The sequence below is a fragment of the Canis lupus genome, chromosome 16, assembly GCF_048164855.1.
Source record: "Canis lupus baileyi chromosome 16, mCanLup2.hap1, whole genome shotgun sequence".
NCBI classification, from domain to species: domain Eukaryota; kingdom Metazoa; phylum Chordata; class Mammalia; order Carnivora; family Canidae; genus Canis; species Canis lupus.
This window is the reverse complement of record NC_132853.1, coordinates 15,779,521-15,807,353: the sequence shown is the minus strand read 5'-3', so window position 1 is coordinate 15,807,353 and position 27,833 is coordinate 15,779,521. Positions and strand designations below refer to the sequence as shown.

General features: G+C 50.1%; 1 protein-coding gene and 1 long non-coding RNA gene across 2 annotated transcripts in view; one reads left to right on the top strand and one right to left on the bottom strand.

The window, feature by feature from the left end:
- Window positions 1-27,833, top strand: part of RPH3AL (rabphilin 3A like (without C2 domains)) — a 101,904-nt gene that overhangs the window by 16,266 nt on the left and 57,805 nt on the right. Inside the window, 2 exon segments of the mRNA XM_072779141.1 lie at window positions 2,223-2,366; window positions 5,774-5,903. Coding sequence (XP_072635242.1) covers window positions 2,223-2,366; window positions 5,774-5,903 — 274 coding nt within the window.
- Window positions 1,307-9,137, bottom strand: LOC140606165 (uncharacterized). The gene is made up of 2 exons (XR_012008554.1): window positions 8,927-9,137; window positions 1,307-6,797 (listed from the first exon to the last, which is right to left on the bottom strand). It is a non-coding gene; the product is annotated as an uncharacterized lncRNA (long non-coding RNA).

Here is a 27,833-nt window from a genome sequence, read left to right as displayed (position 1 = left end):
TGTCCCATGCCCTGGACTGGCACCACGCCCACAGCTAGCTGGGTAAGAACTGTACTCCCAGGATACAGGGTGGTGCCATGCCTTCCCATTTCTGTGCTCCTTGGTCTGCCTTTTCCCTATGTGGTGCAGCTCTGAGCTTGAGGACCCTGTTTCTCAGTTCTCCTTCCCTGGCCCAGGGGGTCACACATGGAGGGCATCCTGGCCAATCACTAACTGCCCGGTCCCTCAAATGCTCAGGTGGAGAAAACATGCAGGTTGGGATGGGAGCATGCTCCTTTTCAGGGCCTAAACCCATTGAGTCTGCTCGGGAGATGGAGGAAAGGTGGGTGTGTGCTCTCCTGCCCTTTCCAAGGACTGGCCTCCCCTCCTCTGTCCCCCAGCCCCACTCCTTTCCCATTGTTGGCATCCCCCAGCCCTATGAGGACTGCTCCAAAAGTATTCATCTAGGGCAGTGCTGCTTTTTTTTTTTTTTTAAAGAGTTTATTTATTCATAAGAGACACACAGAGAAAGAGGCAGAGACATTAGCAGAGGGAGAAGAAGGCTCCCTGCAGGGAGCCCAATGTGGGACTCAATCCCAAGACCCTGGGACTACCACTAGAGCTGAAGGCAGATGCTCAACCCCTGAGCCACCCAGGTGCCCCTAGGGCAGTGCTTCTCTTTGAATTGGAGACATAAGCAGTCTAGAAGTCTGGAGACCTTCGGTGCAGCACATGACTATTATGTCTTTGCACCTTTGCACATGTGGCTTTCTCTGCCTGCACACCGTCTCCTTCTTTCCATTGGCCAAGTTCCTGTTCATCCTGCAAAACCTTTCATGAGCACTGCCTCTTTGGTCTAGCCATTCCTGATGGTTCTACCCATGAGAATTACAGTAATCATCATTAACCACCACTGATTAAGCAATTGGGCATTTGCTATATGCAGAGCACTTTGCATACCCTGCCTCATTTAATCTGCATGGCTTCTTTTAAAGAGACAGATCAGGTAATCTGGGATGAGCAGCTGCCCACATTCTCACGGCTGGGAAGGGACAGAGCCTAAGATAAGACCATCCAGTAGACTCCAGTCTGAGCCTCTCACCTTAATCAGCCTGCTCTCCTTACAGAGAAAGGACATGTTCTTTAGCTCTCCTAACTTACACAGTGTCGACAGTACATGAACTGTTGGTTGCGGTAGCTCGGATCAGGCAGTGATATGAGACCACCAGTGTCAGCTCATGACAGGGAACCGCCAGGAAGGCATCCACATCCTCATCCTCCTGCCCTGTGTCCCGCATTGAGGACCCTTGGATGCTGTCACTTCTTCTTTTTTTTTTTTTTTTAAGATTTTATTTATTCATTTTATTCATGAGAGAGAGAGAGAGAGGCAGAGATACGGGCAGAGGGAGAAGCAGGCTCCTCACAGGGAGCCCAATGCGGGACTCGATCCTGGGACCCCGAGATCACATCCTGAGCCAAAGGCAGACGCTCAATCCCTGAGCCCCCCAGGCGTCCCTGTTGTTGTCACTTTTTAGGGAAGTGGGTTTAAGGAAGTAGGGGCTGCCCTCCTGCCCTTCAAACCCTCTAGTTTTCAAACTGCTCTGTGCATCTCCTTTTATATTCAGGGTTCATTTTTAATCTAATTACCATTCTTTCCTGTTCCATAGTAAGTTCCATTTCCCTTATATGCCTCAGATCTCTGTCTTTTTTTTTTCTTTTAAGATTATTGATTGATTGATTTGAGAGATGGAGTGTAAGAGAGAAAGAGAGCATAAACAGCGGGGAAAGGTAGAAGGAGAAGCAGACTCCCTGCCAAGCAGGGAACCCGATTCAGGGCTTGATCCCAGGACCCCAGGATCATGACCCGAGCCAAAGGCAGATGCTTAACCAACTGAGTGACCCAGGTGCCCTCAGATCTCAGCCTTGATGACCTTCTATGCTCTTCCTTCAAAGCCCCACGTGCTGTGGCAGTGGCCTTCTCTGTTTGTCCAGTGGGTCACACCCCATGCTCCTGTCTCTTGTGGTGCTAAGGTGGCACTGCCATCTTTGTGAGGCCCAGTGGCTGGCAGGTGGTCAGAGCCAGCATTCGAAACCTCTGCCCTGTTCCCTGAACCCTTCTCCCTGACACACTGCACCTGGGCTGTTCCCAGACTGTTCTCAGCAGGGGCTTTGTGAAGTGGCACTATGGGGAGGCCTGAGTTTGCACTGTGGTGGCCTCAAGGCTGGCTGTGTTCTCTCTCCAGGCTGCAGACAGGCTGGTCTGTGCACACCTACCAGACAGAGAAGCAGAGGAAGAGCCAATGCCTCAGCCCAGCCGAGGTGGAGGCCATCCTGCGGGTCATCCAGAGGGCAGAGCGGCTGGATGTCATGGAGCAGCAGAGAATTGGGTAAGGGCTGCTTCTGAGCTGGGGTAGAAGCAAGATCCTGGAGAGGGAAGCAAAGTCCTTTTGTGTCAGATCCATGGGCTGAGAGTGGCGCCCTGAGTCCTAGTGACTGCTACCCCTGGGAGTGAGTCTGCTCTGCCCGAACACTTCTGAGGTGTAGATGTGTAACCCAGCCCCACAAAGCCTTAATACACTCCTCTGTAAGAAGTGGATAGTGGCTCCTGTGTGGGCCCCAGGCCATGGGGGGGATGAATGAGCATGGTGACATGCATCAGGGGCTCTTCACTTCACATACAGGAAGGTTGGCTGTGGTTCAGCCAGAGGAGGGATTCAAGTTGGAATTGAACCTAGACCTCCGTGTCCCAGTGAGGGTTCCAAGAGAAGAGCTGCTCTCCAGCATGTGTTCTAAGCTCTTCTCCTGGCCCCCTGCACCCAGAGCTGACTTCTGTACAGCCTGCAGACAGTTTGTTGTGTCCATTGTTTAATTACAAAAGCAGTTCATACCTCCTAGAAAATTGGAAAAACACAGAAAAGCACAAATGCAGTTCACTACACTGGGCAGGAATTCATTTGATTTTGCTCTCCTTGTTCTTTTAGTCGTCTTTTAGTAGTCTTTTGTTTATCAAATGTAAGATCATTTAAGAAGTCAGACCTTAATAGAAACGCATAGTTCTAAATGTGAAAGCACCACTACAAAGACCACTGCTGCCCAGTTTGTTGTATGTGCCTTGATAACGCGGACATACTAAGGGCAGTTTATTACAAAAATGGTGTATATCAGACAGACTGATTGTCTTTAGCTCTTTCCTTATCTAAGCTGGCTAACCCTGTCCCCTGCCTAATCCTTCCAGGATCCTGCAAGAAGCTGTGCAGCCCCAAGCTCATGACTGACATGCCAGCACCCCCTGTGTCCCTTGGGCTCCCCCAGGAAGGCATGCTGGGAGCTGGCAGGGGGTGCTTCATGTGGGTCCTCCCACGTAGCAGGAAGTGTTTGCACCCCCTCATCCATCTGTCTGGCCCCCATTGTGAACACTGGTTTTGACAGAGCTAGGGAATGCCCCAGAAGGCAGTGCCTCAGATTAAATGTCTCAGAAGGAGGAGGTGTATCCTATGGGTTTCCATGAGTTAGAAGGCATGGGCTGTACTGACGTGGGTCCCTGAGAGCAGGCAGTTCAGGCCCGAGGTGGGGCTGGGCTTCAGCAAGGCCCCTGGGTGAGAGACAGTGGAAGGGACCTCTGTGGAAGTCAGGAGTGCTTGCTGGAGGGCATGTAGGGAGAGGCACCTTCCCCTTGGCCTCCCAGGGAGAGCCTGATCACCTCAGGGGAGAGTATAGTATGAGATGAGGGCCTAGGCGTTGGGAACCACCTCTTAGGAACTATGTAATTCTGGTGGAAAGTGACTTTACATCTCTGGACCTCAGTCTTCTTGACTTTAAAATGGGGGGAAATAGCATCCTCCTCCCTGGGAGGGTTGAGATAATGTATCTGTGCTCTGTCCTCTGTTCGTTCATTCAGAAATTTTCACTGAGTGTCCCCTGGGTACTGGAGATACAGGCCAACAAAACGGAAGTGGCCACCAGTTTAGTGAGGGTCATAGTGTTGCCATGAAAAGAGGGGTCATAGTGGGCTGAGAGGCCATGGGACCCTGAGGAGAGTCACCTACCTTGGCTTAGCAGGGTTCTGGGATGGGCTCCTGGACACTCAGCAGCACAGGTTCAAAAAAAAGCTCATTTTTCTTTCTTCCTCTAGCTGCTTCCTCTACCCACTTGCTCAAACCAAAACCTCTGTATCACCCCAGATCTCTCTCTTACCTCCTCGCCCCCTATCTCCATGGATGTTGCCTCTGTCTCCCAGACTCAGTGCCCATTCACTGGGCCTCCTACCACCTCCTGCTGGCTTCCTCACCTGCCCTCCCCCACTGTAGTCCTGGCTTTCCATGGCTGCTGGAGTGAGATTTTAAAAATGCTGCGCGAGGGCAGCCGGAGCGGCTCAGCAGTTGAGCATCTGCCTTTGGCTCAGGGCGTGATCCTGGAGTTCCAGGATCGAGTCCCACATTGGGCTCCCTGCATGGAGCCTGCTTCTCCCTCTACCTATGTCTCTGCCTTTCTCTGTGTGTGTCTCTCATGAATAAATAAATAAAATATTTAAAAAAATAAAAATGCCACTTGGGGACACCTGGCTGGCTCAGTCAGAACAGCCTGTGACTCTTGATCTTAGGGTCCTGAGTTTGAGTCCTGCATCAGTGTAGAGATTACTTAAATGAATAAATAAATACAAACTTTTAAAAATTACAATAAAAATTTTAAATGTCCCTTAGATCAAATCAGCCCTCTAACTAAAACTCTTCAGTGGTGGGGCACCTAGGTTGGCTCAGTGGTGAAGCATCTGCCTTCCACTCAGGTCGTAGTCCTGGGGTCCTGAGATCAAGTCCTGCATCTGGCTCTCCGCAGGGAGCTTGCTTCTTCCTCTAACTATGTCTGCCTCTCTCTCTCTCTGTCTCTTGTGAATAGATAAATAAAATCTTAAAAAACAAACAAAAAACTCTTCAGTGGCTTCATGTTGATCTTAGAAAATAATCTAAATTCCATTCTGTGTCTATAAAACCCATGTAATCTATCCGGTCCCTTCCTCATCCCTCCAGCCTCCTTTTATCCCAGGCTCTGGCAGGCTCACAAGGCAGTTGCCACACTGGCCTCCCTGCTGTTCTAATGTGCCAAGGCCTTTGTCTTTGCCCCCTGCCCTGCCTTCCCTCTGCCTGGAGTGCCCTCCACCTCCACCTCCACTTCACCCTACCCCCACCCCTGCCCTGCTCTTTACCTGATTTGGCCTTGTTATCCTTTAGCTCTCAGTTCACATGTTCTCAGAGGGGCCTTCACTGATCACCACCTGACATGCCCTCCCCATCAGTCTTCTCCCCAGTCTGGAGCTGTTTCCAAGATACCGTATCTTCCTCTTTCCTTTGTTTTTCACTCTAGTTTTCCTGGTACCTATCTTCCATGTGTTTTAAGCCTCGAGTTATTTTGGCCAACAAAACAGAGATAGAAACTTCCGTCCTGAGATTACACTGGGTGAGACACTTATTTGATTTCATAGCACTTCCCTTGTCTGAAGTCAGTTTGCTTGTTGACTTGTTTATGGACTTTATTAAACGTAAGTTCTGTGAGAGCAGGGATCATGTCTGTCTATCTCTGGCTTGCTTGCTGCAATATTCCTAGGGTGTGGCACGTTGTTGGTACTCAATAGTTGGTGAGTGAATGAATGATTAGGAGGTAGCCTAGAAAAGAAGTGGGGCAGGGAACAGTACCCCAGGTGAGGGAACAGCACATGGGCCATGTAGGGAGCCATACCTGGGCAGTGGTCAGGTTGAAGATAGGAAACATTCCATCTGACTCTGTGTGTCCTGTGTTGCAGACGCCTGGTGGAGCGGCTGGAGACCATGAGGCAGAATGTGATGGGGAATGGCCTTTCCCAGTGTCTGCTCTGTGGGGAGGTACTGGGCTTCCTGGGCAGCTCATCAGTGTTCTGCAAAGACTGCAGGAAGGTAAGGCCCTTCTCTGGCTACCCAGTCTGGACCTGTTCTGTGGCTTTGCACCCTGGCTTCCATGAGTGTATGTTGTATGTGTCTGTGTGTGTCCATGTATGCATGTGTATGCACATGGTATCCTGTGCTGCTCGGCAAGAAGAATTAGGGCCTAAGGTTGAATGGCCTGGCTTCTAGGGCCAACCCTGGGGAGTGGACCTCTGGATCCCACAGACCTGGGTATAAGTCTAGCTATTTCACTAGCTGGATGACCTCAGAAAACTTGTCTAATATATTGAGCCCTATCTTCCGCATCTGTAAGATATAGATAATGATAACATGTACCTTAGAAAATCATAATGATTAATTATATGCATAGGCCTTAAAAACTTTGGCACATAAGTACTCAGTGAATTTTATTAATCATTATAAAGGAATAAAATTCTCCTCAGGACCAATCATTGTGCTAGGATTATGCTCCTTATTCTCTTGATCTGCTCTTGACCCCTGACCCCTCAAATGAGAATGATCTTTGCTGCAAAGTCAAATGGATTTTTCCCTTTTCTTATACTCCACTGATTACTCTAAATTATGCCCCATATTAAATTGTTACATGTTGAGTCCAAGACTTCTTTAAAATAACTTTTTTTTTTTTCTGGAGTTTCTAATTGTCTTTTCTTGTTGACTCAAGTATAATATGCCTTCTAATCCTCAGGATTATTTAGCATCTCAATTTTACTCTATTGCGTGGAGCCTACATTTTTTTCTCCCTTTTAGACTTTTAGTTCTACTCCAGCATAGACTAATTGCTGCATAGCTGTTATCATGGTCTTCCCTTTACTGCCCTCCTAGGTTAGAGAGCTGTTTCCAAGATACTGTATCTTCCTCTTTCCTTTGTTTTTCACTCTAGTTTTCCTGGTGGAACCAAAAACAAATAATGATCAAATAAATAAGAATATTTCAGGAAATAAATAGTACATTCTAGGAAGAAATAACAGGAAATAGAAGATTGGTGATGGGGCATGGTGGGTGGTTAGAGCTAAGAGGACCATGGAATATAGAGAAGACAAAGAAGTAAACATGGACTTAGCCACATGGAAGTCATTGGCAACCTTATTAAGATCATTTTGAGTGGCAATTAAAAGCTGGATGAGAGAATCCAGATGCAAAAAGGTCAATATACCAAACTAGTAAGTGGAAAAGCCAGGATTCGGCTAAGGTCATTTTTCCGTGTTTTGTAACATGTGGTGAACTGGGCTAAGGAATGTGGATTTGCTGGTGAAGGGTCCCAAGAACAGTGGAGATGTGGGAGGGGCCTGGATGACAGGATAAGGGTGGGCACCTTCCATAGTCCCTGAACTAGATACTAACATAGGCAGCAGGCAAAGGGACTTGGAATGTCTTGCTCCCAGCCCTTGGGTAGATTAGGTTATACTTTGTGACTTCTGTCTGGGAGAATGGGGCCCAGCAGCCTGTTTCCACTCTCTGCCCCTCAACCCCACTGTAAATGCTGTAAATGTTCAGGTTTATAGGACCATGATGAAGGAGCAGAGCCTTGTCTCTTCCTCTAGAAGTCTAAGACGTCTGCTATTGGGGCAGGCTGCTGTCCTGACTGCCAAAGGGTCCTTGGAGAACCAGGCAGTCTGGGACTGCCACTGTTGTCTCCCCTCCCCTCCACTCTTCTAGATGCTCTTGACACTCACTACCCCATGATACCCTGGAACACTGGGCTGGTGCAGTTTGAAATTGTTCTTATTTTGCAGCAGGCTGAGGACCTAGTCTTGGCTTGGGCAGCAAGGTGAGGAGGCCTTTAAGTTTCCAAGAGGAGTTGCTCCTGGGTAGAAGTGGGAGGAAAGGGTGCTAGCTGGGGCCACAGCTGAATAGTGGGCATTGTGCGTTTTCTTCTCCATCCTCAAGAAAAGCATGTCACCTGTTTGCTCATTCATTCATTCTGCAAATAGTAGAGGGCCTGCTGTGTGCAAGGCCTGTTCTAGGTACTAGCAATAGTATGAATGAGAGAGACAAAACCCTTGCTCTCATGGTGATTTTTTTCCAGGAGTGAGAGAAGGGAGACAACAGACAAATAAAATACTGTCAAGTAGACTGAGGGCTCTGTAGTAAATTGAGGGCAGTGTGGTAGGGTATGGCCAGGAGTGCCTCTCTGAGCTCAGACCTGAGCATAAGCAGAAGCCAGTTCTGGGAAGATCTGAATGGAAAAGGGTTCCAGGCAGAGGAAGCAGCAAGCATGAAGTTCCTGAGGTGGAAACCCACTGGGCATGTTCAAGGAGCTAATGAAGGCATCGGAGACATGCCCATCACACAAGAGCTTCGTAAGTCAAGGTCAGGAGTTGAGATTTGATTCTAACCTTCATGGGATGCCACTGGAGTGTTTTAAGCAGGGTGTGATGTGATCTAATTTGTCTTTGTGAGGGATGAGCCTAGCTGCTATCTGGCGAGTGGATTGCGGAGGGACATAAAGTAACAGTGGGAGATAAGTTAGGCACTGCCTGTCATTAGGGGTGAGACAGTGGGGCTGGAGACAAGGTAGCACAGTGTGGGGGTCACATGTTAAGAAAGTCCATCTTTTCACTGTATCTGAGCAGGTGGGTGATTGAGGGTCCCGGGAGGAAAAGTGGGTTCTAGACTACAGACAGGCCAGAGCAAGGGATCACTTGGTCCATCCCGTGTGATGGGTGACTGTGGTCCTTCTGGGCTTGCCAGTAAGTGCCGTTTCAGTGCCCACGGGTATGGGTTGCAGCCCCAGCTGGACTACAGCACAGTGTCCTCATACGAGTCACTTAACCTCTCTGGGCTTCTGTTTCTTTAACTGTAAATGGGATAGGAAAGCTACTTATATCACCATTGGATGGGTGTGAGGAGGAGATGAGCTAAGAGGGCTCATCTCAGGCTCAGAGGAAGCCTTTAGCGGAGTGTAGGGTCCATTTCAAACACCCAGTATGGGATACCTGTTGCTGTTATTATTAAATCCACTCCAAGGTTCTAGCTTTTGAGACTGCCCACGTGTTACAAAGAATGGAACTGACCTTTCACAAAGCTCCGGTAGATTTGGTGACCCCACTGGTCTTAGCTCAGGCTGCCATGACAAAATACCACACACTGGACAGCTTCAGGAACAGAAATTTGTTTCTCACTGTCGGCTGATCGACTTTCTAGCAAACCCCCATCCTGGCTAGTCTTCTCATGTGGCAGCAAGCCAGCTCTGGCCTCTCTCTTTTTTATAAAAGGACACCAGGCCTCCTGGATCAGGGCCCCAGCCTTATGACCTCATTTAACCTTAATTACCTCCTACAGAAACTGTCTCCAGGACAGTCACAATGGGGGTTAGGGCTTTAATATTTGAATTTTGAGAGGCTACAATTCAGTCCATAACTCCCCACATTTTCCTTGTTTTAACTCATGTTTTCTTTTTTTTTTAACTCATGTTTTCTTGAACTTAAAATTGAAGTTCCCCACAATTAGTCTCATATTTCTGATAATTTATATAAACCTCCCAGATATCTTTTTAGCCCTCCAGCATTGGATGTCCTGAGCCAACAGAGAGATGCCTTGGCTTTTGTACAGTACCTCATATAAATGTTAACACTCAGTCACTTAACTGTTGTGGGCTAATTCTGGGTTAGGGGAATCCAAAAGGAGAAGTGTCTAGAACAGTCATTTCCCTCAGGTCCGGATGGTCAAGGTGGGCACTGTATTCTCTAGAGTGGTACTCTACCTGGCTGGACCCAGGTTCCAGGATGAGAGCAATTGAGAGATCTGCCTGTAGGAGCTGGCTCCTGGAAGCTGGGTGGGCTTCTGAGAGGCTGAGAGTAGCACAAAGGGTGTTTGGAGGAGGGAAGGACAGCACAGAGCAGGAAACAGGCTGGGCAGGGACCTGTCAGTGAGGATGTAGGCCCTGAGGGCAAGTAGAAGGGGGCTGAAAGAAGGAAGGACCCAGGAGAAGGCATCAGATTTGACTTGGGAACAGGAACCTTGGGGGAGGGGCAGGGCAAGATCCTGGGGACTGGAAGGCCTGGGGCAGAGCTGAGATCTTTGGGAAGGAGAAGGGGGTTGTTAGAAGGAAGAGTTATTTGAGGACAAAGCTGCATTTGAGCAGAGTGGGCAGGTCTATAGGGCATTAGGTCCACCAGGAAATAGTCAAAGAGATGCAGACAAATCCCCTGGGGTCATTCTATCAGATGGTGGTCACTTAGGAGCCAAGTCCCAGAAGAGTCAGGAGCAAGGCCCAGACTTAACCTTACAGCCCTTCGGAACATCTGGGAGTGGAGGGACAGTGGCCTCCATTCAGTCATCCAGCAAGTATTTATTGTAGGTCTGTGTTTGCAAGCCCTGGGAATACAGCGTAAAGACACACAGACCCCTGCTCTGAGAGGGGAGTGTTAAATGGTTGTGGATAATTAATTACAGTTGTAATTGGGGTTACTGAGGCAGCCCTGGGGGCTGAGAGAGTCTAACAGGGCACTGGACCTAGTGGGGGTACCTCAGGAACCCTCTACTCTGGGCTCACCAATTTCTGAGGAGCTTCCCCTGTTTATCTCCATGTCCACCTTCCACCTCCTTCCCTTTTGCCTGGAGCCCTGGGTGCTGGGAGGTGTGCATGTAGGGGCAGGCTGCAGAGAGGGGATACTGGGAGATCTCTGACATGGGATGCATCTAGATCTAAGGCTCAGGTGCTCTTGGCCACATGGAGCTGTCCCCAGCAAGAGCCTTGGTGTATTTAGCCATAAGCTAATGAGTGTGCCAGTAGAGCCTGTGATGCCAGTCCTTGATGCCACGTCTGTCCCCTCTGTAATTGGGCCTGCACGCCCAGGCTGCCAGCCCTCATTATCGAGGGCCGTGGTGGGAAGGGAAAGGGGCTGGCTGGTTAATTAGAGAGGCCTGGTGCTTCTGATTGCTTAGAAGCTGAGTCAGCCAGCCTTTGGTTTGATTGAGAGTGTTTCCACCAACCATGGGGAGCCAGACAAGGCTGCAGGAGAACCAGCCTGAGCCCCAGATGGCACTGTCACTATGCAGGGGAAGCAATTGCATTTTTTCTGGTCTTAGCCAAAATGTGTTCCATGGTTTGGGCACAGAGGGGCCTGCCCATGAAGCTGTGGGCTCTATAATGTATGCTGAGTCCCTGGGGAAAAGGGACTCTTTATATTTGGGTCAAAGCCCTTAGAGGAAGTCCAGTTCATTGGGTTGTCAGGGATCTAGCCTGGTCTAGGGAAGCATGGAGGGAAGGGACCATGGCTGAACCAGATTCCTTGATTCCTGCCCCCCACCAAGGCTCTGAGGTGGTATGTCCTGCAAAAGTCAGCCCAGACCCACAGCCAGGGGAGCCTCCAGGAACCTGGGGCTGCTAATCTCATCTAGAGGGCCCACCTCCATGACCTCATCTCACCTTAGTCGCCTCCCAAAGTCTCCCCTCCAAACACCATCCCAGTGGGGGGTAGAACTGTAACACATGATGGGCAGCCCCAGTAGCTCAGCGGTATAGCGCCACCTTTAGCCCAGGGTGTGTGATCCTGGAGACCCGGGATCGAGTCCCACGTCGGGCTCCCTGCATGGAGCCTGCTTCTCCCTCTACCTGTGTCTGCCTCTCTCTCTCTCTCTGTGTCTCTCATGAATAAATAAATACATAAATCTTAAAAAAAAAAAAAAAAAAAAAAAGAACTGTAACACATGAGTTTTGAGGGGGTACCTTCAGTCCCTGGTACCTACTGAACAGAAGCTCTGGGGGTGGGGATATTGATCTGTGCTTAACAAACACTCCAGGAGAAGCCGATTGTCTTTGGTTTGAAAACCTCTGCTGTAAGGTCCCAGACCCAGACACAGCTAAGGACAGTGTTAAAATCCCTCTGCTCTTCCCACTCCCCTTGTCCTCCCCCACACTTCCCCACCCTCACCCCTGCACCACACACCCACCACCAGCTCAGGGTCCCCCCACCCTCCTTCAGGCTGTCCTTGCCCTTGCAAACAGTAGACACCGAGGCTGTGGTCTTTCAGTCCTTGTGATGTCCTCTAGGGTTTTTAAAGCTCTTTCACAAAACTCATCCTTTTTGATCTTCAGGACAAAGCTGTAGGGAGAGCACGAGTGGTGACACTGTTCCCCAGCCACACAGATGGAGAGCAGTGGTTCATCTGAGGTCACGTGGCCTACTTGGGTTCCCCACCCCCCCCGCCAGGTGGTGGGGAGCTGGGTCCCCCAGGGGTGTTCGCTGGGCCATGCTATGTCTCCACACCCTCAGGCCAGAGCAGTCACAGCATTTCCCTTCCTTGGAGAAGCAGGGCTGTCTTTCAAAAGAATGCAGGAGAAGTATATTCATGGGTTAAATATGGAGAATTTTTCTCTAAAATCACGAATAAGACAAGTTTTATGGATCTTTATCACTGCTTCTATCCACATAGAACCAGCAGCCAGGCCAGGGCAATCAGGCAAGGAAGGAAATGTATGGTATACAGGTTGGAGAAGCATAGCTAAAGCTGTCATTATCTGTGAATAACATCGTTATGTAACTAGAAAGTCTGACAGAATCTAAATACAAATGTGTACAATTAGTAGGTGAATTCATTAACAGGGTTGTTGTATACAAGTTCAATACAGGTGTAAGAAAATCAGTATTTCCATACATCTGAGACAGAAATGAGAGAAAATAAGTACAATTTAGTACAAGGGAGCCACTGATATGCAGAGAATGGTCTTTTGAATAAATAAGGCAAAGCTATCTGGATATTCATGTGGAAGAAAATGTATCTTGACTTTTACCTCACACTAGTCACAAAAGTCAACCTGCAATTGATTTCAGATTTACATGTGAAAGGTAAAATGATAAATATTTTTGGAGGAAAGATAGACCAATCAATAAAGAATGCAGGGGAAGTCACATTAAAGTCGAAGAGTGAGTGCCTGTGTCAGCATGGAAGATGCATTTGGGGACCCCACACACACCCAGATGGCCCTGTCAGGGGACCACCCTCCCACCTGTACTCTGCCTAGTGCCAGCAGTGTGGTTAGCTGGCTGCCCTCACCACCACTGGGGGAAACAGCTTTCTAGCCACCCTCCAAGCCCTTCAGAAGCAGCCTGAATGTTCTCAGGATGTACCCAATGCAAAAGCTAAATACCTGCAGCGGGATGGAACCTACCTCGAGGGGCCAAGGGCCTATGTGGGCAGGAGAAGGGAGCAGCCCTTTGGAGCCAGCTCAGCTCCCTAGGCCTGTCCTTGCAAATGAAATTGACTTTCATGAAGGGCTGTCTCTCTCCAGAATTCTGTCCTTCATTCATTCTGTGGTGTTAATTGTGTACTGACAATATGCAGGCCATGGAGGTACCTGTGATGAACAAGGCAGGAGGCAGCCCTGTGCTCATAAGCAATGCTCATAACCCTGACAATCAGTACTTCTCTCATGTCATACCAGATACTGGTCTAAGGGCTTTTCACACATTCACTTACTCAGTCCTCCTAACAACCCTATGGGGGCAGCACTGTTAGCATCATCCTTTTACAGGTGGGGAAACTGAGGCACTGAGTGGTTAAACCTTGCCCAACGTCATTCAGCAAGTTAGTTATGGAGTGAGGATTTGAAATCACGCAGGCTGGTTCTGAGCATCCTGGCTGTGCGCTGTGGCCCTACCTCACCTCTGTAGAGTATATGGCCTAGAAAGGCAAGATGGACAAGAATAGCTAAATACAATAATTTCAGAAAGCGGTGGGCAAAACATGAAGAGCAGAGGGAGGCACAGCAACTGCCAGTTGGACGAGAGGAGGAAGGAGCTATTTTATTTTGGACACACAGCATGGGTCTCTATGAGATGACATTCGAGCTGAGACAGTGACAAGACACTTACATTGGATCTGAAGAAAGTGTCCCAGGCCAAGGGGTGTGTGGACGAGGTGCTGGTGGGGGGGAGAGTGAGGCACAAGTGAGAAGCAGAAGGAAGAAGGCCAGGGAGCCTGGGGAGGGAGAGGGCCCCACGAATGACCCCTCAAATCTCTGTAGTCTGCCCCTCGCTTGGCCTACAGAGTGGGGCTGCCCCACCCTGCTCCTTGGATTGACTTGAGTCCCTCAAGACAAGAGGTAATTTTTTCAAATGTTGTTTAATTTGTAGGTAAAACGTACATAACAAAAAATTTACGATTTTAACCGTTTTTAAGTATATAGTCTAGGGGCATTAAGTACATTCACACTGCTGTCCTACCATCTCCAGAACTTTCTTATCTTGCAAAATGGAAACTCTGCATCCATTAACACTAACTTCCATTCCCACCCACCCAGTCCCTGGCACCTGCCACCCTCCTTTCCATCTCTAGGAGTCTGACTTCTTCAGGTGCTCATGTAAACAGAATCATACAGTGTTTGTCCTTTTGTGACTGGCTTCTTTCACTTAGCATGATGTCCTCAAGGTCCGTCCACGTGGTAGCTGGTGTCAGAATTTCCTGCCTTTTTAAGGCCAAATAATATTCCACTGGGTGTATGTAACACACTCTGTTGATTCATGAATCAGTTGATGGAAACATGGGTTGTTTCCACATTTTAGCTGTTGTGAATAGTGCCTCGATGAAAATGAGTTGTGCAAATCTCTCTTCAGGGCTCTGCTTTCCATCCTTTCCAGAAGTGGAATTGCTGGATCATGTGGTAATTCTGTGTCTAATTTCTGAGGAGCTGTCCTCCTGGTCTCTGTGGCAGTCGCCCCATTTTCACAGTGCCACCAGGGTGCAGGAAGGCTAGGAGGGAATGGTTTTCCCCGCACAACCTGCCCCTTGGATGAGACAGCTGTAGGTCACTCGGGACGCCCTGTCCCCCTTCTTAGCCTCCCTCCAGTGGCTCTGCTCTGGCCCATGGGGGAGGCAGCCTCATCTCCTCACCTTGTCCTTACTCCTCCATGACCTAATTCAGATGTAGAAGACGTGCATTGGTGCCTCATTACCAAGATGGATTTTTTCATTCGGCTTACTCATGTTTCCTTAATTCCTGGGAAAAATCACTTAATTCGCCTGCCCTGCAGGCCTGCTCTTGCTGCTTGTGCATTGCCCAGGCTACTTGGCAGGAATTGACTTGGCTGCTCTTGCCAAGATCGGAGGATTGGACCAGACACCACACAGCATCTTGGAACATCTGCCTTGCTCCGGAGTCTAAGGGACAGAATATCTCCATCCGGGCACACATCTCTGTTGCTGCTCTGGTGCCCATGTGGTGCCTGTGGCATGGCTCCCCTTCCCCGACCCTGGCTTCCTTTTTGCTATTGTATGCAGTTCCAAGCCCATTCTGTTCACCCTGTCAGGCCACTACCCTTCAACTCAGGGTCATCAGAACAAAGGCCCCAGAGGAGCTGCCAAGCAAGGGTGGCCTCTGGGAACCATGCAACCTCCAGAGGTCAAGCCCTACAGCTTCCCAGGGAGAGAGGGCAGAGTTGTGGCTATTGGGTCACTTCCGGCAGCCCTTTGGAGACCCTCCCACTTAGATCACCTTCGTGCCAAGCCCCACCCCCTGGTGACTGGACAGTGCAGTGTGATGTGAGAACTGTGTGGCTCAGAGGTGTGGATGTGGAGTGATGGAAGTGGGAGGGCTGCAGAGTATAGCTGGTTCTCAGCCGGGCCAGGCCCAGGAGGGTGGGCACCAAGGCGCCAGAGGAGGGCATTTCAGGAGACATAGCTGTGTAGAAGCAGGGTGAGTGGAAGTGCTGGCACTGGTTGCTGGTGGTTGAGGGTGTGGGAGAGTCAGCAGGGGAGGGAGGGGTAAGAGGCAGGCTGGAGGAGGGAAGGAAGGGGGCGGGGCTGCTGAGGATCCTGTAGGCAGCAAAGCCATCAAAGAGTGTTAAACAGGGATGACAAACAGGTGGGTCTTTGCAGAGGTTCCATCCAGAGGCACATTTGGAGGAGGGTATGCTTAGTGGGTTGGAGAGCCTGTTGGATGCTGAATTATCCAAGTAGCAATAATGAGGGTCTGAATTCAGAGAGGAACCAGGATGGAGACTCAAAAGACAGTTATGAGTTATAAATAACGAAAGCTGTCAGGGATTGAGAGCCCACTGAATTACCAGCCACCCTGGGAGGTCATGATCCCTACTTTGCAGGTGAAGAAACAGGTGTATGGGAGTTAATCCCTCATCTGGCCACACGAGGGTCAGTGGCCAGGTCTGGCAGCCTTGACCTCTGTGCTATGCTTGTGCTCAGGGCCTGGCCTGCTGGGCTGGGCTGGGCAGGGGCAGGCATGGGGAGGGGCTGGTGGGACTGTTTGGGGCATGTGGGTGCCGATGGGACTGAGATCCTTGGGGGAAGTCATGTGAACCGTGTGGTCTGTGGGCAAGATCCCAGGCCACGAGATTTAAAGAGGGACCCTGGAGGGAGATGAGCAGCCCAGACGTTGGGATGTCAGGGCCACGGGCGGGGGGGCAGATGTGACCGAAGTGACATGGGAGAAAGTAAAGGTCTGGGTTGAATAGAAGACTCCCACCACATGCAGCATGGTGGAAAGGTAGGGGGCAGCTGTCTTCTTCCTTTGAACCTGCCTAAATGACCTACCTGGAGATATTTCTGTGACTTCCTGTCACCACGTGGGTGTCATACTTTTGAAGTGTTGGGGCCTCTCTGTACAGCAGGTGAACCAGGCTGGGTACCTGCTAGGTATAGTCAGATCACCCAGGTGTAAAGGAGTCACACTGAGAAGTACTGATCCATATAAATGTCAGAGAAGCTGCCTGGTAGGGTGTTGGGGGGCAGAGGACATTGCAGAGAGCTAGGCCTGGGGGGTTTCTCCCCAGCCATGAGATATGCACCACCCATCCTCCTGATTGGCCCTTGTGGAGCCCCTTCAGCAGAACCAAGAGCTCAGGGTTCTTGACCGTGCCCTGACTCTGCCAGCGTCTGCACTTCCAGCTCTGAACGTGTTTCCAGAATTCACAACTCCTGTCCCCTACAGGCTGTGCACTCTGGAGCCTATACCAAGCATCCTGGGGACCCTGCCTATGCCCTGTTCCTCTCCCGCACCAGGGACCAAGAGCTGGGGTCAATAACTATTTTTGTACCATCTTTGAACTAGAATAGTTTTTACCTTTGTAAATGGTTTGGGGGGGGAGGGAATCAAAAGAATATCTTGTGACACACAAATGTTACATGAAATTTAAGTTTCAACATCCATAAAGTTCTGTTGGAACAAACTCTGCCCATTCATGTACATATGGCTACTTTGGCTTGACAGTGGCACCATTGAGTAGTTATGACAGCCTAAAATATTTATCTTCTGGCCATTTACCAAAAAACTGTGCCAACCTGTTAGCCCCTGCCCAGGGCGCCAGGCCTCTGAGAAGTGAGAAGGGGTGTGTAACTTCCTTCCCCTCCTTGCTATGTGTTGTGGGTGGCCAGGGTTTTTGCTGGGGCTCCAGAGTAAAAGGATTTAGTAAGATAACCTTCCCTTATTTGTATTAGTTCTGTTTTCCTGGAGTTTTACTTTTTTATGATTTTATTTGAGAGTGAGAGAGCACATACACAAGCAGTGGGGAGAGGCAGAGGGAGAAGTGGACTGCCCGCTGAGCAGCGAGCCCCTTGCAGGACATGATCCCAGGACTTTGGGCTCATGACCTGAGCTGAAGGCAGACACTTCACCAACTGAGCTAACCGGGCACCCCTCCCCTTGGAATTTTATTTATTTATTTTTTAATTTTTATTATTATTTTTTTCCCCTTGGAATTTTAAAAAGTACTTTTCAGCATCTCATAGAGGTTGAGAGCCCTGACTTCCGGCTGCCTGGGTTCTCCTCCTCCCTTGGGCACATTGCCTCCCCTCTCTACCTTAGTTTCCTGACCTGGACATGAAAACTCCTGATAGCAGCTACCTCACGAGGTGGTAGGAGGGTCGGAATGAGTGACATGTATGGTAAGCTCTTAGAAACAATGCCCAGCACATGGTACCTGCACAACCATTCTAAAAGTCAAATACAGAGTATATAAAATTCAACTCCACACACCCATCCTTCACAGCCTGAGCGTTTGTCCTTCTGCACCCTTCTCTCTGTGCATGCATACAAGTGGACACAGTGACCCAATAGCCACCCACATGCACTTAAATGGGGCCATAATATACTCTTTATACTGTAGTTTCCTTTTTCCCCCCCACTTATTAACATCAAAGATCCCTCCCCTTCAGGTCTGTACATGGAATCTACTTCCTTCTGTGGGAGCTCTATGATGAAGGGGATCTTTCACACTTCCCTGAGGCCCTTCTCTTCAGGCTGCTTGCATACCCTTTGGAGGTCAGGACACAGGTGGGATGCTGGGCCATCCTCTGTCCCCCATCCCCATTAGGTGTGGACTCTTCTCCTCTCCCAGGGCCACAGCCCACCCTGCAGCTCAGCTCTGCTGCTTTCCTCTGCATAGGCCTTTCCCACACACAAACCCCAGCCCCCCATGCCTGAAATCCAGTTGGGGCATGGGTCAGGTTCTTTCTCAGAAGGGAATCCGATGGTGGACACAGCCAGTGGGTGTGGTGGGAGCAGTGGTGCCTGGCCCTGTAGGTGACAGATGCCACATCTGTGTCAGTGGTACCCACACCTGTGGCAAGGGGACCCATAATCAGGAGAGCCGGCTGCAGATGCAACTCTGTTCTGATGGCCCCAGGTGATTCTGAGTCAGAATCCCTACCATCCCCCACTCCCAGGCCTTGGTCCTCCCCCTGTAGAAGGTAGTAGGGTCCAGGTGAGCATGTCTCTCGGGCCCTTCCAGCACCTTCCTCCTGTGACGCTTAGGCTGCGTCAGCCAGCATCATTCCTGCCCCAGACCTGCTCCCCAGGGGCCAGTGCCCGCCTTGCAGATCAGGGAGCAACAGCTGAGAGCTAAACCTCATTTTTCGAGCCTCCAGAACACAGTTGGGCTTGTTTTTTTAAAGCCATCATCAGTTTATTTCCTAGTCTGCTTTGGCTCAGGCTGTGATTGCATCTGTGTCCTCTCAGTAGGAGGAAGCCAGTGTGGGGGTTGGCATGTGCTTCTGGGAGCTGCTCTGCCTCCGATGTTTCTCTGATGCCATGTGGCCCTCACATCCCCCCTCAGAGGTAGGGTAGGCAAAAGGCAATGATTATACCCATTTTCTAGATGGAGAGATAAGCTAAGTGAGAACTACTCTCACTGCTTGGTTCAAAACTTTGCCCACATACCCTGTGGGAAGTAGAGAGAGCTAAAGACATACAGGAGGGTATCCCTGGGTGGCTCAGTGGTTTAGCGCCTGCCTTCAGCCCAGGGTGTGATCCTGGAGTCCCGGGATTGAGTCCCACATCGGGCTCCCGGCATGGAGCCTGCTTCTCCCTCTGCCTGTGTCTCTACCTCTCTCTATGTCTATCATAAATAAATGAATAAATCTTTAAAAAAATAAAATAAAATAAAATAAAATAAAGACATACAGGAGACCACCACCGCCACCGCCGCCCCCCCACCAAAGGAAGATGGTCTCTAGTGCCAGCTTGCCCATGGGGTACCAAAGGTGTTGACTGCATAACCCCTAGAGCCGAGTATCACAGAATGCTGCAGCCCTCAATCCTAACACTGCCCCCTCGAAGCAGACTCATCACAGAGTGATCCTGGGGCCTTAGCCTAGTTCATCACACCCCTGAGGTATCTGGGTGGCAAGACGTGCGGGGGAGATCTGCAGGGAGTTGTTAGGGACCAGAGTCACTGTGAGGACAGATCCTCACTGAGCAGGCAAACGCTTCTGCAGGCTTGGGGGGTATTGGGGACCCTGGTCAGGCCTCTTCCCTGAGGACACCTGTCCAGCACCCCCTTGAGCCCCTTGCCACCTGAGCTCAGTGGCTCTTTTCCTCAGGTCTGGTCAGCGTAGCTTTGAGAGCACGTCGACAGCAGGAAGCAGTGTTGGCAAATCGGTTTAGTGGCTGTTACCAAGAACAGTAATTTTGTGCAGCCTCTTGTCCTCTGTTGTGGTAAATAGCAGATAATGACATTTCCAGTTGGTGGTGTGGCCCTCGCCTCTCCGGCTGTGCCCTGCAAGCCGCCACGCTTTGGAGGGCCTGCGATTCTTCATTGCTCTCAAACGGCCTCTGTTTTTCCTTTCACAACATTTCCCTCCCAGCTGTTTGCTGTTCACTGACCTTAACTGGAGGTGGATTTAGCCAGTTCTCCATTTCCCCATGGGGGGAGCACAGGGCACCTCTCCTGCTGAGGGGAGTCTGGGGGCTGGGGGGAGCTGACTCTCCTCTTGTGGCTCCCAGTAGGCCCAGCTTCCAAACCAAGAAAGAACCAGGGCTTTCTCAGAGACAGCTTGGGGGCTTCGTAACTTCCATTCCAAGCCCATTCCTCACCCTTATCACCCCACCTTTCGTGGGAGGGATGACTCTCCCAGGTGACAGATGGAGAAGCTGAGGAGGCCAAGAGGAGTTCCTGAGACCCCTCTGGGAGTTTCCAGACATGGCCAGGAGTGGGGTTGCCCCAGTGGGGCCTCCCCGCCCAGTTCCTGCCTGCTTATAGTAGAGTCTCATTTGCTTTCCAGCAAATGAGACTCTATTATTTGCTGGAAATAGTAGAGTATAATAAAATAATACATTTGCTTTCCTCTGCTTCTTTGCTCTGTCATCTTGCTTAGGTGGGATTGATGGCTCCCTACTGCCTACAGAATAAAGTCTAACCATCCCCGTATGGTATCCAGGGCCTCAGTTTGTTCCCTGGGCACAAACTGCTGACTTGAGCAACAGAGACAAACCCCCTGTGCTGGGAGTTCTGAGGCCTGAGGATTGGGCCTGGCTCCACTCCCCTTGGTGCTCTGTTCCTGCACCCCATCAGGGCCCCTTCTCAATTATTAGTGCTGCTGCTCCTGGAATGTTTTGAAGCCCTGGGGTGTTTGTCTAGCCTGCTGTATTTTTTCAAGTAAAAAAAAAAAAAATTGGTTCCAACAACAGGTATTATTTTGGCTTCAAGGATGTTTACTGTGTCCCAGGCACTGGAGGGAAAGGGTATTTTCACTTAAACTGACCTTTGGAGAGCTACGATAATCCTGCAAAGTCAGAGAAGGCAGTCCTAACCCCCAGATGGAAGGTGGGGGCTCCCGAGAGGCCAGAATGTCTTATGCTGAGTTGGTGGGGGCAGGGCTGGGGGACGGCTGGGGTCTCCTGACTTTCACCAGGGAGCAGCTGCTGCTGGCTTGGCTTCTGTCGGACCCTGATTGGCCATCCCTTGTCTCCCCAACCCTCTCCTATCTCCCAATCTGGTCTTTTTGGCCAAAGCAACTTGAGTTTATTGAACGACTGGCAGTCGTGTCCAGCTTCGGGCCCCATGGATGTGCTCTGGGTCCCCATCTGCCTCTCCCCAGGTGCTGGTCCCCGTGGCAGCCCCTACCCCTTCTGTGCTGTCCCTCTCCATCAGCTCCTATCCGTAAGAGCCCAAGTGTTCAAGTCCCCTTCAGACTAAACAATTTGTTGAGCACCAACAGCACCGTCCAAGTTCTAGAGCCCCGTCAGAGAATGAGGCACGCCCTCCTGAAGCCCCTTCTAGAGCTGGTGAAATTGACAGTAGACAGCACACAGATCACTATAGAAAATTCACTGATGTCCAAGGCCTCTCCACCGCCCTTAAGTACCCAGGCTCAGCCCTCTCTCCCCAGCCCTGGTCCTGTGTATCTGCTACCACCAGGCAGCTCTTCCAAGGGAGTCCACACACACTGCAAATAGCATGTCCAAAGCCAATTATCCAGGCTGACTCTCACCCTGCCCCATTAACTCCACCACCATATGCATCCTGTTTTTCATGCTAGCAGCCTCAGAATGACCTGGAGTCCTTCCTTTGCCTTACCTCCCTTACCCAGCCAGGAGTTGGAATTCCATAGGCATCTGGGAATGTTCCAGAAAAAGCATCTTTGCCAAGAATGTGGAAGACAGATCAACTGGGAAAGTGACTGAATCACTCTCAGCGAAGGCACTTTTTCTGAAACGGAGATCTACTCTGTCCCTCTCTCCTTAAAAGCCATGGAATCCCAGCTATGCAGCAGCCTGTGCTTGTCCTGAGCCCCCTCCATATTTTCCTAGCCAACGTCATGCTAGCTACCTGCTAAAGTTGAGCATTTGGATGCAAACCATGTCCTTTTTCTCCAAGGAGTCGTTATCTCAGGGGGCACAGTCATGGGAGAGGCAATTTCAGTATGATACAGTCAGCACTCTAGAAATGTCTATTCATTATGGAAATGCACAGGAAGGAGTTAACTAGTGCTTTGCTGGGAGGTAAATCAAGGAAGGAGCCTTGGAGGAGGAGATACTTGCATTGTGCCTGAAGGATACACAAAAGTTTGCTAGGCATGAAGCAAGAAAAAGCACGTAAGTCCCTAGAGTGTTGGAAGCAGACAGTGGGGCAGGGGGTGGGCTTGGAGGGGCTGAAGAGTTAAGGAGGGGCCAGATTCTCAGGGGTGTGTGCGTGTTTTCTTTTCTCTCTGCCGGAAGCCTCACTGTGCTTGTAGCCTGGCCCAGGACCTGGCAGTAGCAGGGCCTTGGGAAGTGTTTATTGAACCCCCTTGACCTGCATTATCTCTGGCCTGCAGCTAAGATCGCTGCCCACCAAATTCTTAGGAAAGGGATGGTGGAGGCTTAACAGAACACTCACCTTACCATAAAGATTTCAAGCCTTCCAACTGGGGGTTGTGACATCAGGGTCTTTGGAGGTTAGGCCCACACTGGTCACATGCCCTGGAGGCATGGAGTTTCTGAGCTAGGATCTGTTGGGCATACCTGGCCAAAGGCTCCTTGCATGGCCAGTGCTGACCACACCGAATATCCCGCCTCCAAGGTATGGCTTTGTGGCAGCCCCTGAGGAGCCAGGATTACATGCAGCTATTACTTCAGGGGATGCTGAAAGGGACAGGGCATTTTCAAGATGCTAGACGTAAGGAGGTTAAAAAAAAAAAAAAAAAATCCAGTCTCTTCCTCAGCTGTGGTTCTGAGAGCCAGGTTCCTTTAATAGAACCCGAGCCAAATTTCTACCAGGTGGCAGGAGTGCCTCCCAGTGAGAAATTGTCTGTGAGAGGCCTGGGCCTAGGGCTTCTGGAAAGCAGAGATTGATTATGCAAGCATGGCTGGGCTGAGGGAGGCCAGAGCTGGCTCTGGGACTTTTAATTCCGTGTATTCATATTCCTGGCATGGCCAGTGTCTGTCTCAGAAAGTGGGCTATTTATTTTCAGACCACCATTGTTCATAGGATCACTCTGTCCACTGGTTTTCTCCCAGTGACTCGGTTTCCTGGGCCCTATAAGCATCCTTCTTAACAAGAGTGTAGGTGGAAGGGGGCATCATAGAGGGCACAGGCAGGAGACAAGATCAGGACCAGAATCCCAGCCCAACTCTCCACTTCCTACCCTTGTATGACCCCAGATGAGTTACCTAAGCTGTCTGCCCCATTCCTGTCATTGTTAAATGAATAATCCATATGAAGCACTCATCCCCTGCCAAGCACACGGTATGTATTATATAAGCTCTTACTTTTATTATTATGGACCCAGGTCCCCACCCTGACTCTGCCACTTCCTTGTAACATGAACTTGGCCAAGTCACCCAGCATCTCTGGGCCTTCAATCCCTCATCCACAACATTCAGATCATAAAACCACCCTCACAGGGCTGTTGCAAATGTAGACGAGATTGAATGTAATAATGATAATGTGTGTTAAGCGCTGAGCATGGTGCCAGGCACAGAATAAAGTGCTCAATAAATGGTGGCTATTATCATTATTATGAGTTGTAATTCTAAGTAACCACCCAACAGGGAGCAAGATGGATGTAAGCCGGCTCCCTCCACCACCTGGGCCTCACTCCATCCTGATGGCACAGAGATGGAAAGCTACTGGCTGCTGTGTGACAGGAGGTCCTGAGAGCCTGTTGGTCAGAGCCTCAGCCTCCAGAGATTCAGTGGAGCCCAGTGGACCTGCAGCTAGGAGTCGGGGACAAAATGTGCTCAGCCAGGCCTCCACCACCATCAGTTCCAGGAGTCCAGGCTGGCAAGCAGGGTGCAAAAGCCAGGAGTCCTTCCCCTGCGTTGGAAGGAGCTAGTGAGGGCTCAGGATTCTAGTCCCAGGACTTGTTAGAGCCAAGCAGGAGGAGGCAGGTCATGTTCGGAGCTTATAGAGAGCTTGCTGGTGGAACTCCATCGACCACGTATATTCTTCTCCCTTGGCCGCTTGGCTCAGGGACAGGGGAGCCCCAAGGTGCATACCGGGCCCGGGAGGTTTTAGGAGGGTTGTGTTCAGGGACCTGATAGGACCATTCTCAGAGGAGTGGCAAGTTCTGAGACACACATTGTTTCCCATGTTTGTCTGGAAAAGAGGCAAAAGTCGGACACACGGGGTCTGGTCTGAAAGGTGATGCTGAGGATAAGCAGAACCTGAAAGAGTTAGTGGGGTTGAGGGGGCAGGTGGGGCAGCATCCATACCCCCACCCCTGACAGCCTGGCAGCTTCATCTTACCCAAAGTAGCTATATCCCCGTCAGACATGCACTATGGGGCTTGAGCCCAGAGATGACCCAAAGCCGCATGTAAGCACAACTTCTTATCATGCGCTTATGAATGTTAACAATCCAGAGATGATTCTGTTGCTTTTTTGAACCCCCCTGTCCACTCAGGGCTCAGTGCTGACTGGCTGGGGTGAGGTGTTCCTGAAATCTGCCGTGGTTTCTTTCAAATGGGAGAGGCAGCTGGGGGCTGGGGCCTGGGGGTGGCTGATGGGCAGACGTCGGTGGCTCATCTGGTGGAGGTGGGCCTGCTCAAAGCTGACTGTGAAGCCTCCCGGAATCTTGGGTGAAGAGGGGAGACCTGGCCCTGCATGGCCCTGCACCTGCCACCCACAGCCAGGTTGGAGAGAGCAGGTGTTTCCTGGGCTGGGCATATGGGGGGAGCACGGAGAGAGTTGACTTCCCTCCGAAATTCTTCTCCTGTTGTCTTCTGGCTTCTGTCTCTGAAGGAGCAGCAGAAGGCTGGCATTGTCAAGGCTGCATGTCTTTGGGCCCCAGTGACTCCATGTTTGTAGGTGGTCAGAGCTAAAGTCAGTGTGCCTTCAGCCCCACTGGCCCCCAGGCTGTGTCCCACTGAATGGGAAGGACACAGCGCCAGGCTGTGTCCTCTCCCACTTTAGGCTTGACCTAGTCTGCAGCCCCGGAGAGGGGCCAGCTCTGCTTGTGTGGGGGCGAGGGTGGGGTGAAGGCTTGGGTGAGTATCTGCTTAAGCAGCTACCTGGGGCCCAAATAGCTTGAGGTTCACATCCCAGCTCCCCTTTGTCAAGTTACTAACCCTCAAGCCTCAGATCCCTCATATATGAAACAGGGAAAGTAATGCCCACCTTCTAGGTTATTATAAAAATTAGTAAGATTCTACATAAAACACTTGTAGTTTGGTGTCTGGTGTAGCATAAGTGCTCAGTAAAGTGTATAAATATTTATAATATGTACCTCAGTATCTCAGCTATCTGAGGTCCTTTGACAGCAGGACCTGGGTTCCAGATACTGAATGTGTGGCCACAAGTCCATCCCCAGCCCCTGCATTCCTGGCCCCTGGGGCAGGTGAAGCACCTCCTAACCTGCCTCACGACTCCAGGGTTGAGCAGTGCTGAGCCTGTGATGGGGAGGGGGGTGGTCAGTGACTCAGTGACACCATCTGGGAGAGGCTGGGGGACAAGGCTGACTGTTGACATTTGAGCCATAGTCAGCCAAAAAGCCCGGTCTCCTGCCTATTCATGCATGTGCTTTCAGTTTCTTTAATCCTTCCTGACCCACAAAAATCCAGATCCAGCCAGAAAATGAACTTGGGGCGAGTGATTTCCCAAAGCATTTAGCATAGGCTTCTTTTAAATAGGAATTCTGCTTAACCATTTAAAATAGATTTTGACTTAGCACAATGTGATTTACATTTGGGGCACTATCCTTCCATATATTTTCCTGTACATGTATTGATTTCTAAATAGATACAGGCACTTATACATATTTATATGGTGGAGAATCACACCATGCATGCTGTTTATAACATGCTTTTAAATTTAATTTATTGTGAGTATTGCTCCATTTCAGTACAAATACAGCTTCACTGTGATTGTTTTCACTCTTTTGGTTTCCATTGTCAGCATTTTTATTGCTGCATAGCTTTCTCCAGCAAAAGCAGGTTGTTCGTTGTTGAGGATTTGATCTCTAGCCCTGGGAGCACATTGTGTGATCTGAGGGGCATGCTTGCAGGCTTGGTCTTCACGTGGCTTCATACAGGTGCTACAGTGATTCGGGTGGGGCCGTTTCTTCCCCCATTCCATGGGGATAGGAAGGCCACTCCGTGAGTATCACAGCAGCATTGGTCCTCACGATGGCATCTCTCCTCCAGATTACCCTGAGATGATGGGAACTCTTAGGAAAGTCCTTTCCTCGATGAGTTTTGTCAGTTCATAAACTCCTCCGTTCAGTGGGACCTCACTGAGTCATTGTGGACAAGGGGTCATGCCTTGTTCATCCCCTTCCTTCCTAGAACAGAGCCTTACTTCCAGTATCAAGTGTGTGCTGAATTTTTTGTAAAGATTTTATTTATTTATTCATGAGAGACACAGAGGGAGATGCAGAGACATGGGCAGAGGGAGAAGCAGACTCCCTATGGTGGGGGGATGCAGGACTTGATCCCAGGACCCAGGATCATGACCTGAAGCTAAAGGCAGACGCTCAAGCACTGAGCCACCCAGGCATCCCTAGTGTTTGTTGAATTGAAGCATCAAATATCTTAAAATTAGCCATCTTCAATATTCATTTCTACAGCACAGCGGACATCTTCTGGTCTCCTTGCATGGAACATTTGAGCACATTTTCATCTCTTTTTGCTTGACTGAGCATCACAAGTGTGGCTTTCTGTGTGATAACTGATAATGCTGTGAAGCTCTCAGGACCCGTTGAGGGGTGTATGGCTGTTTCCCACTTGCTAAATGCTCTCAGACCTCTGTTCCTGGGAGGTGTTGGAGTCTGCATGCCCTGCAGCGTCATTCCTGCCCAGTGCTGGTGCTGCGCCCCCTCCCTTCTCCTAATTGGCAGTAGGTTGGGAACCCCCAGAGAGCATGGGATCTCCCTGAAACAGGTCAGGGGCTCACACTGAGGATGAGAAAGCCTGGCCTGGGAGTAAAGTGCGTGAGCTCTGGTGCATGTGACTCATAGACCTTGTACTTTTGCTTCTTGGCTGTGGTGTGGGAAGGTGATGCTGTTGGATTGCAATGCGCATTTTCAGGGAGTAGAGGGGTAACTGAAGTGGCCAGGATTATGAGGATGTTGAAGAGAGCACCCAATGAGATCTTGGGCTGAGTCTGCACACACAGGTGGCCTGTAGGGTGTACCCTGGGGCAGCAGGCAGAAGCAGTCAAACAAAGGGTGGGGGACACATCCCTCCCACCACACCATCCTTAACAAAGGACCCCAGTGTCATTTCTTCTGTGACTAGGGCTGCCTCGATTCATGCCCCATATACCCTAACAGTGAGGCCCACCTGGCCAGCATCCCTACCACCTTGGACACTGCCCTACATATGGGCTCTCCTGTTGCCCTGCTGGTGAACATCGCTTGGTGTGGACAGGAGTGCACACCCTGGCTTGTGGTGTATACTGTTTCCTGCCTCTGGGTGTCTCATCTCCCCAACAAATTGGCACATTCTAGGAAGGACTATGTCTTGCCTCCTCAATTATAATACTAAAAGTATCTCCTATTTATTTGTTCATTTATTCATTTCGCAGATATTCATTGTGACAGTCATGGAAACAGGAAAGTGAACAGAAATGGACATGGCCTCCACAGTTGGGGATATGACAGCCTAGTAGAGGCAGTGACAGTGGAGGGCAAAAATCTTGACCGTGACAATGGAGGAAAAGAGGCAAGAGCCTGTTATGGAAGCTCCAATGGGGTAAGAAGTCAGGGAACACTTCCTTGATGAAGTGGTGTTTTTGCTGAGGTCTGAAGGATGCATAGGTTAACAATG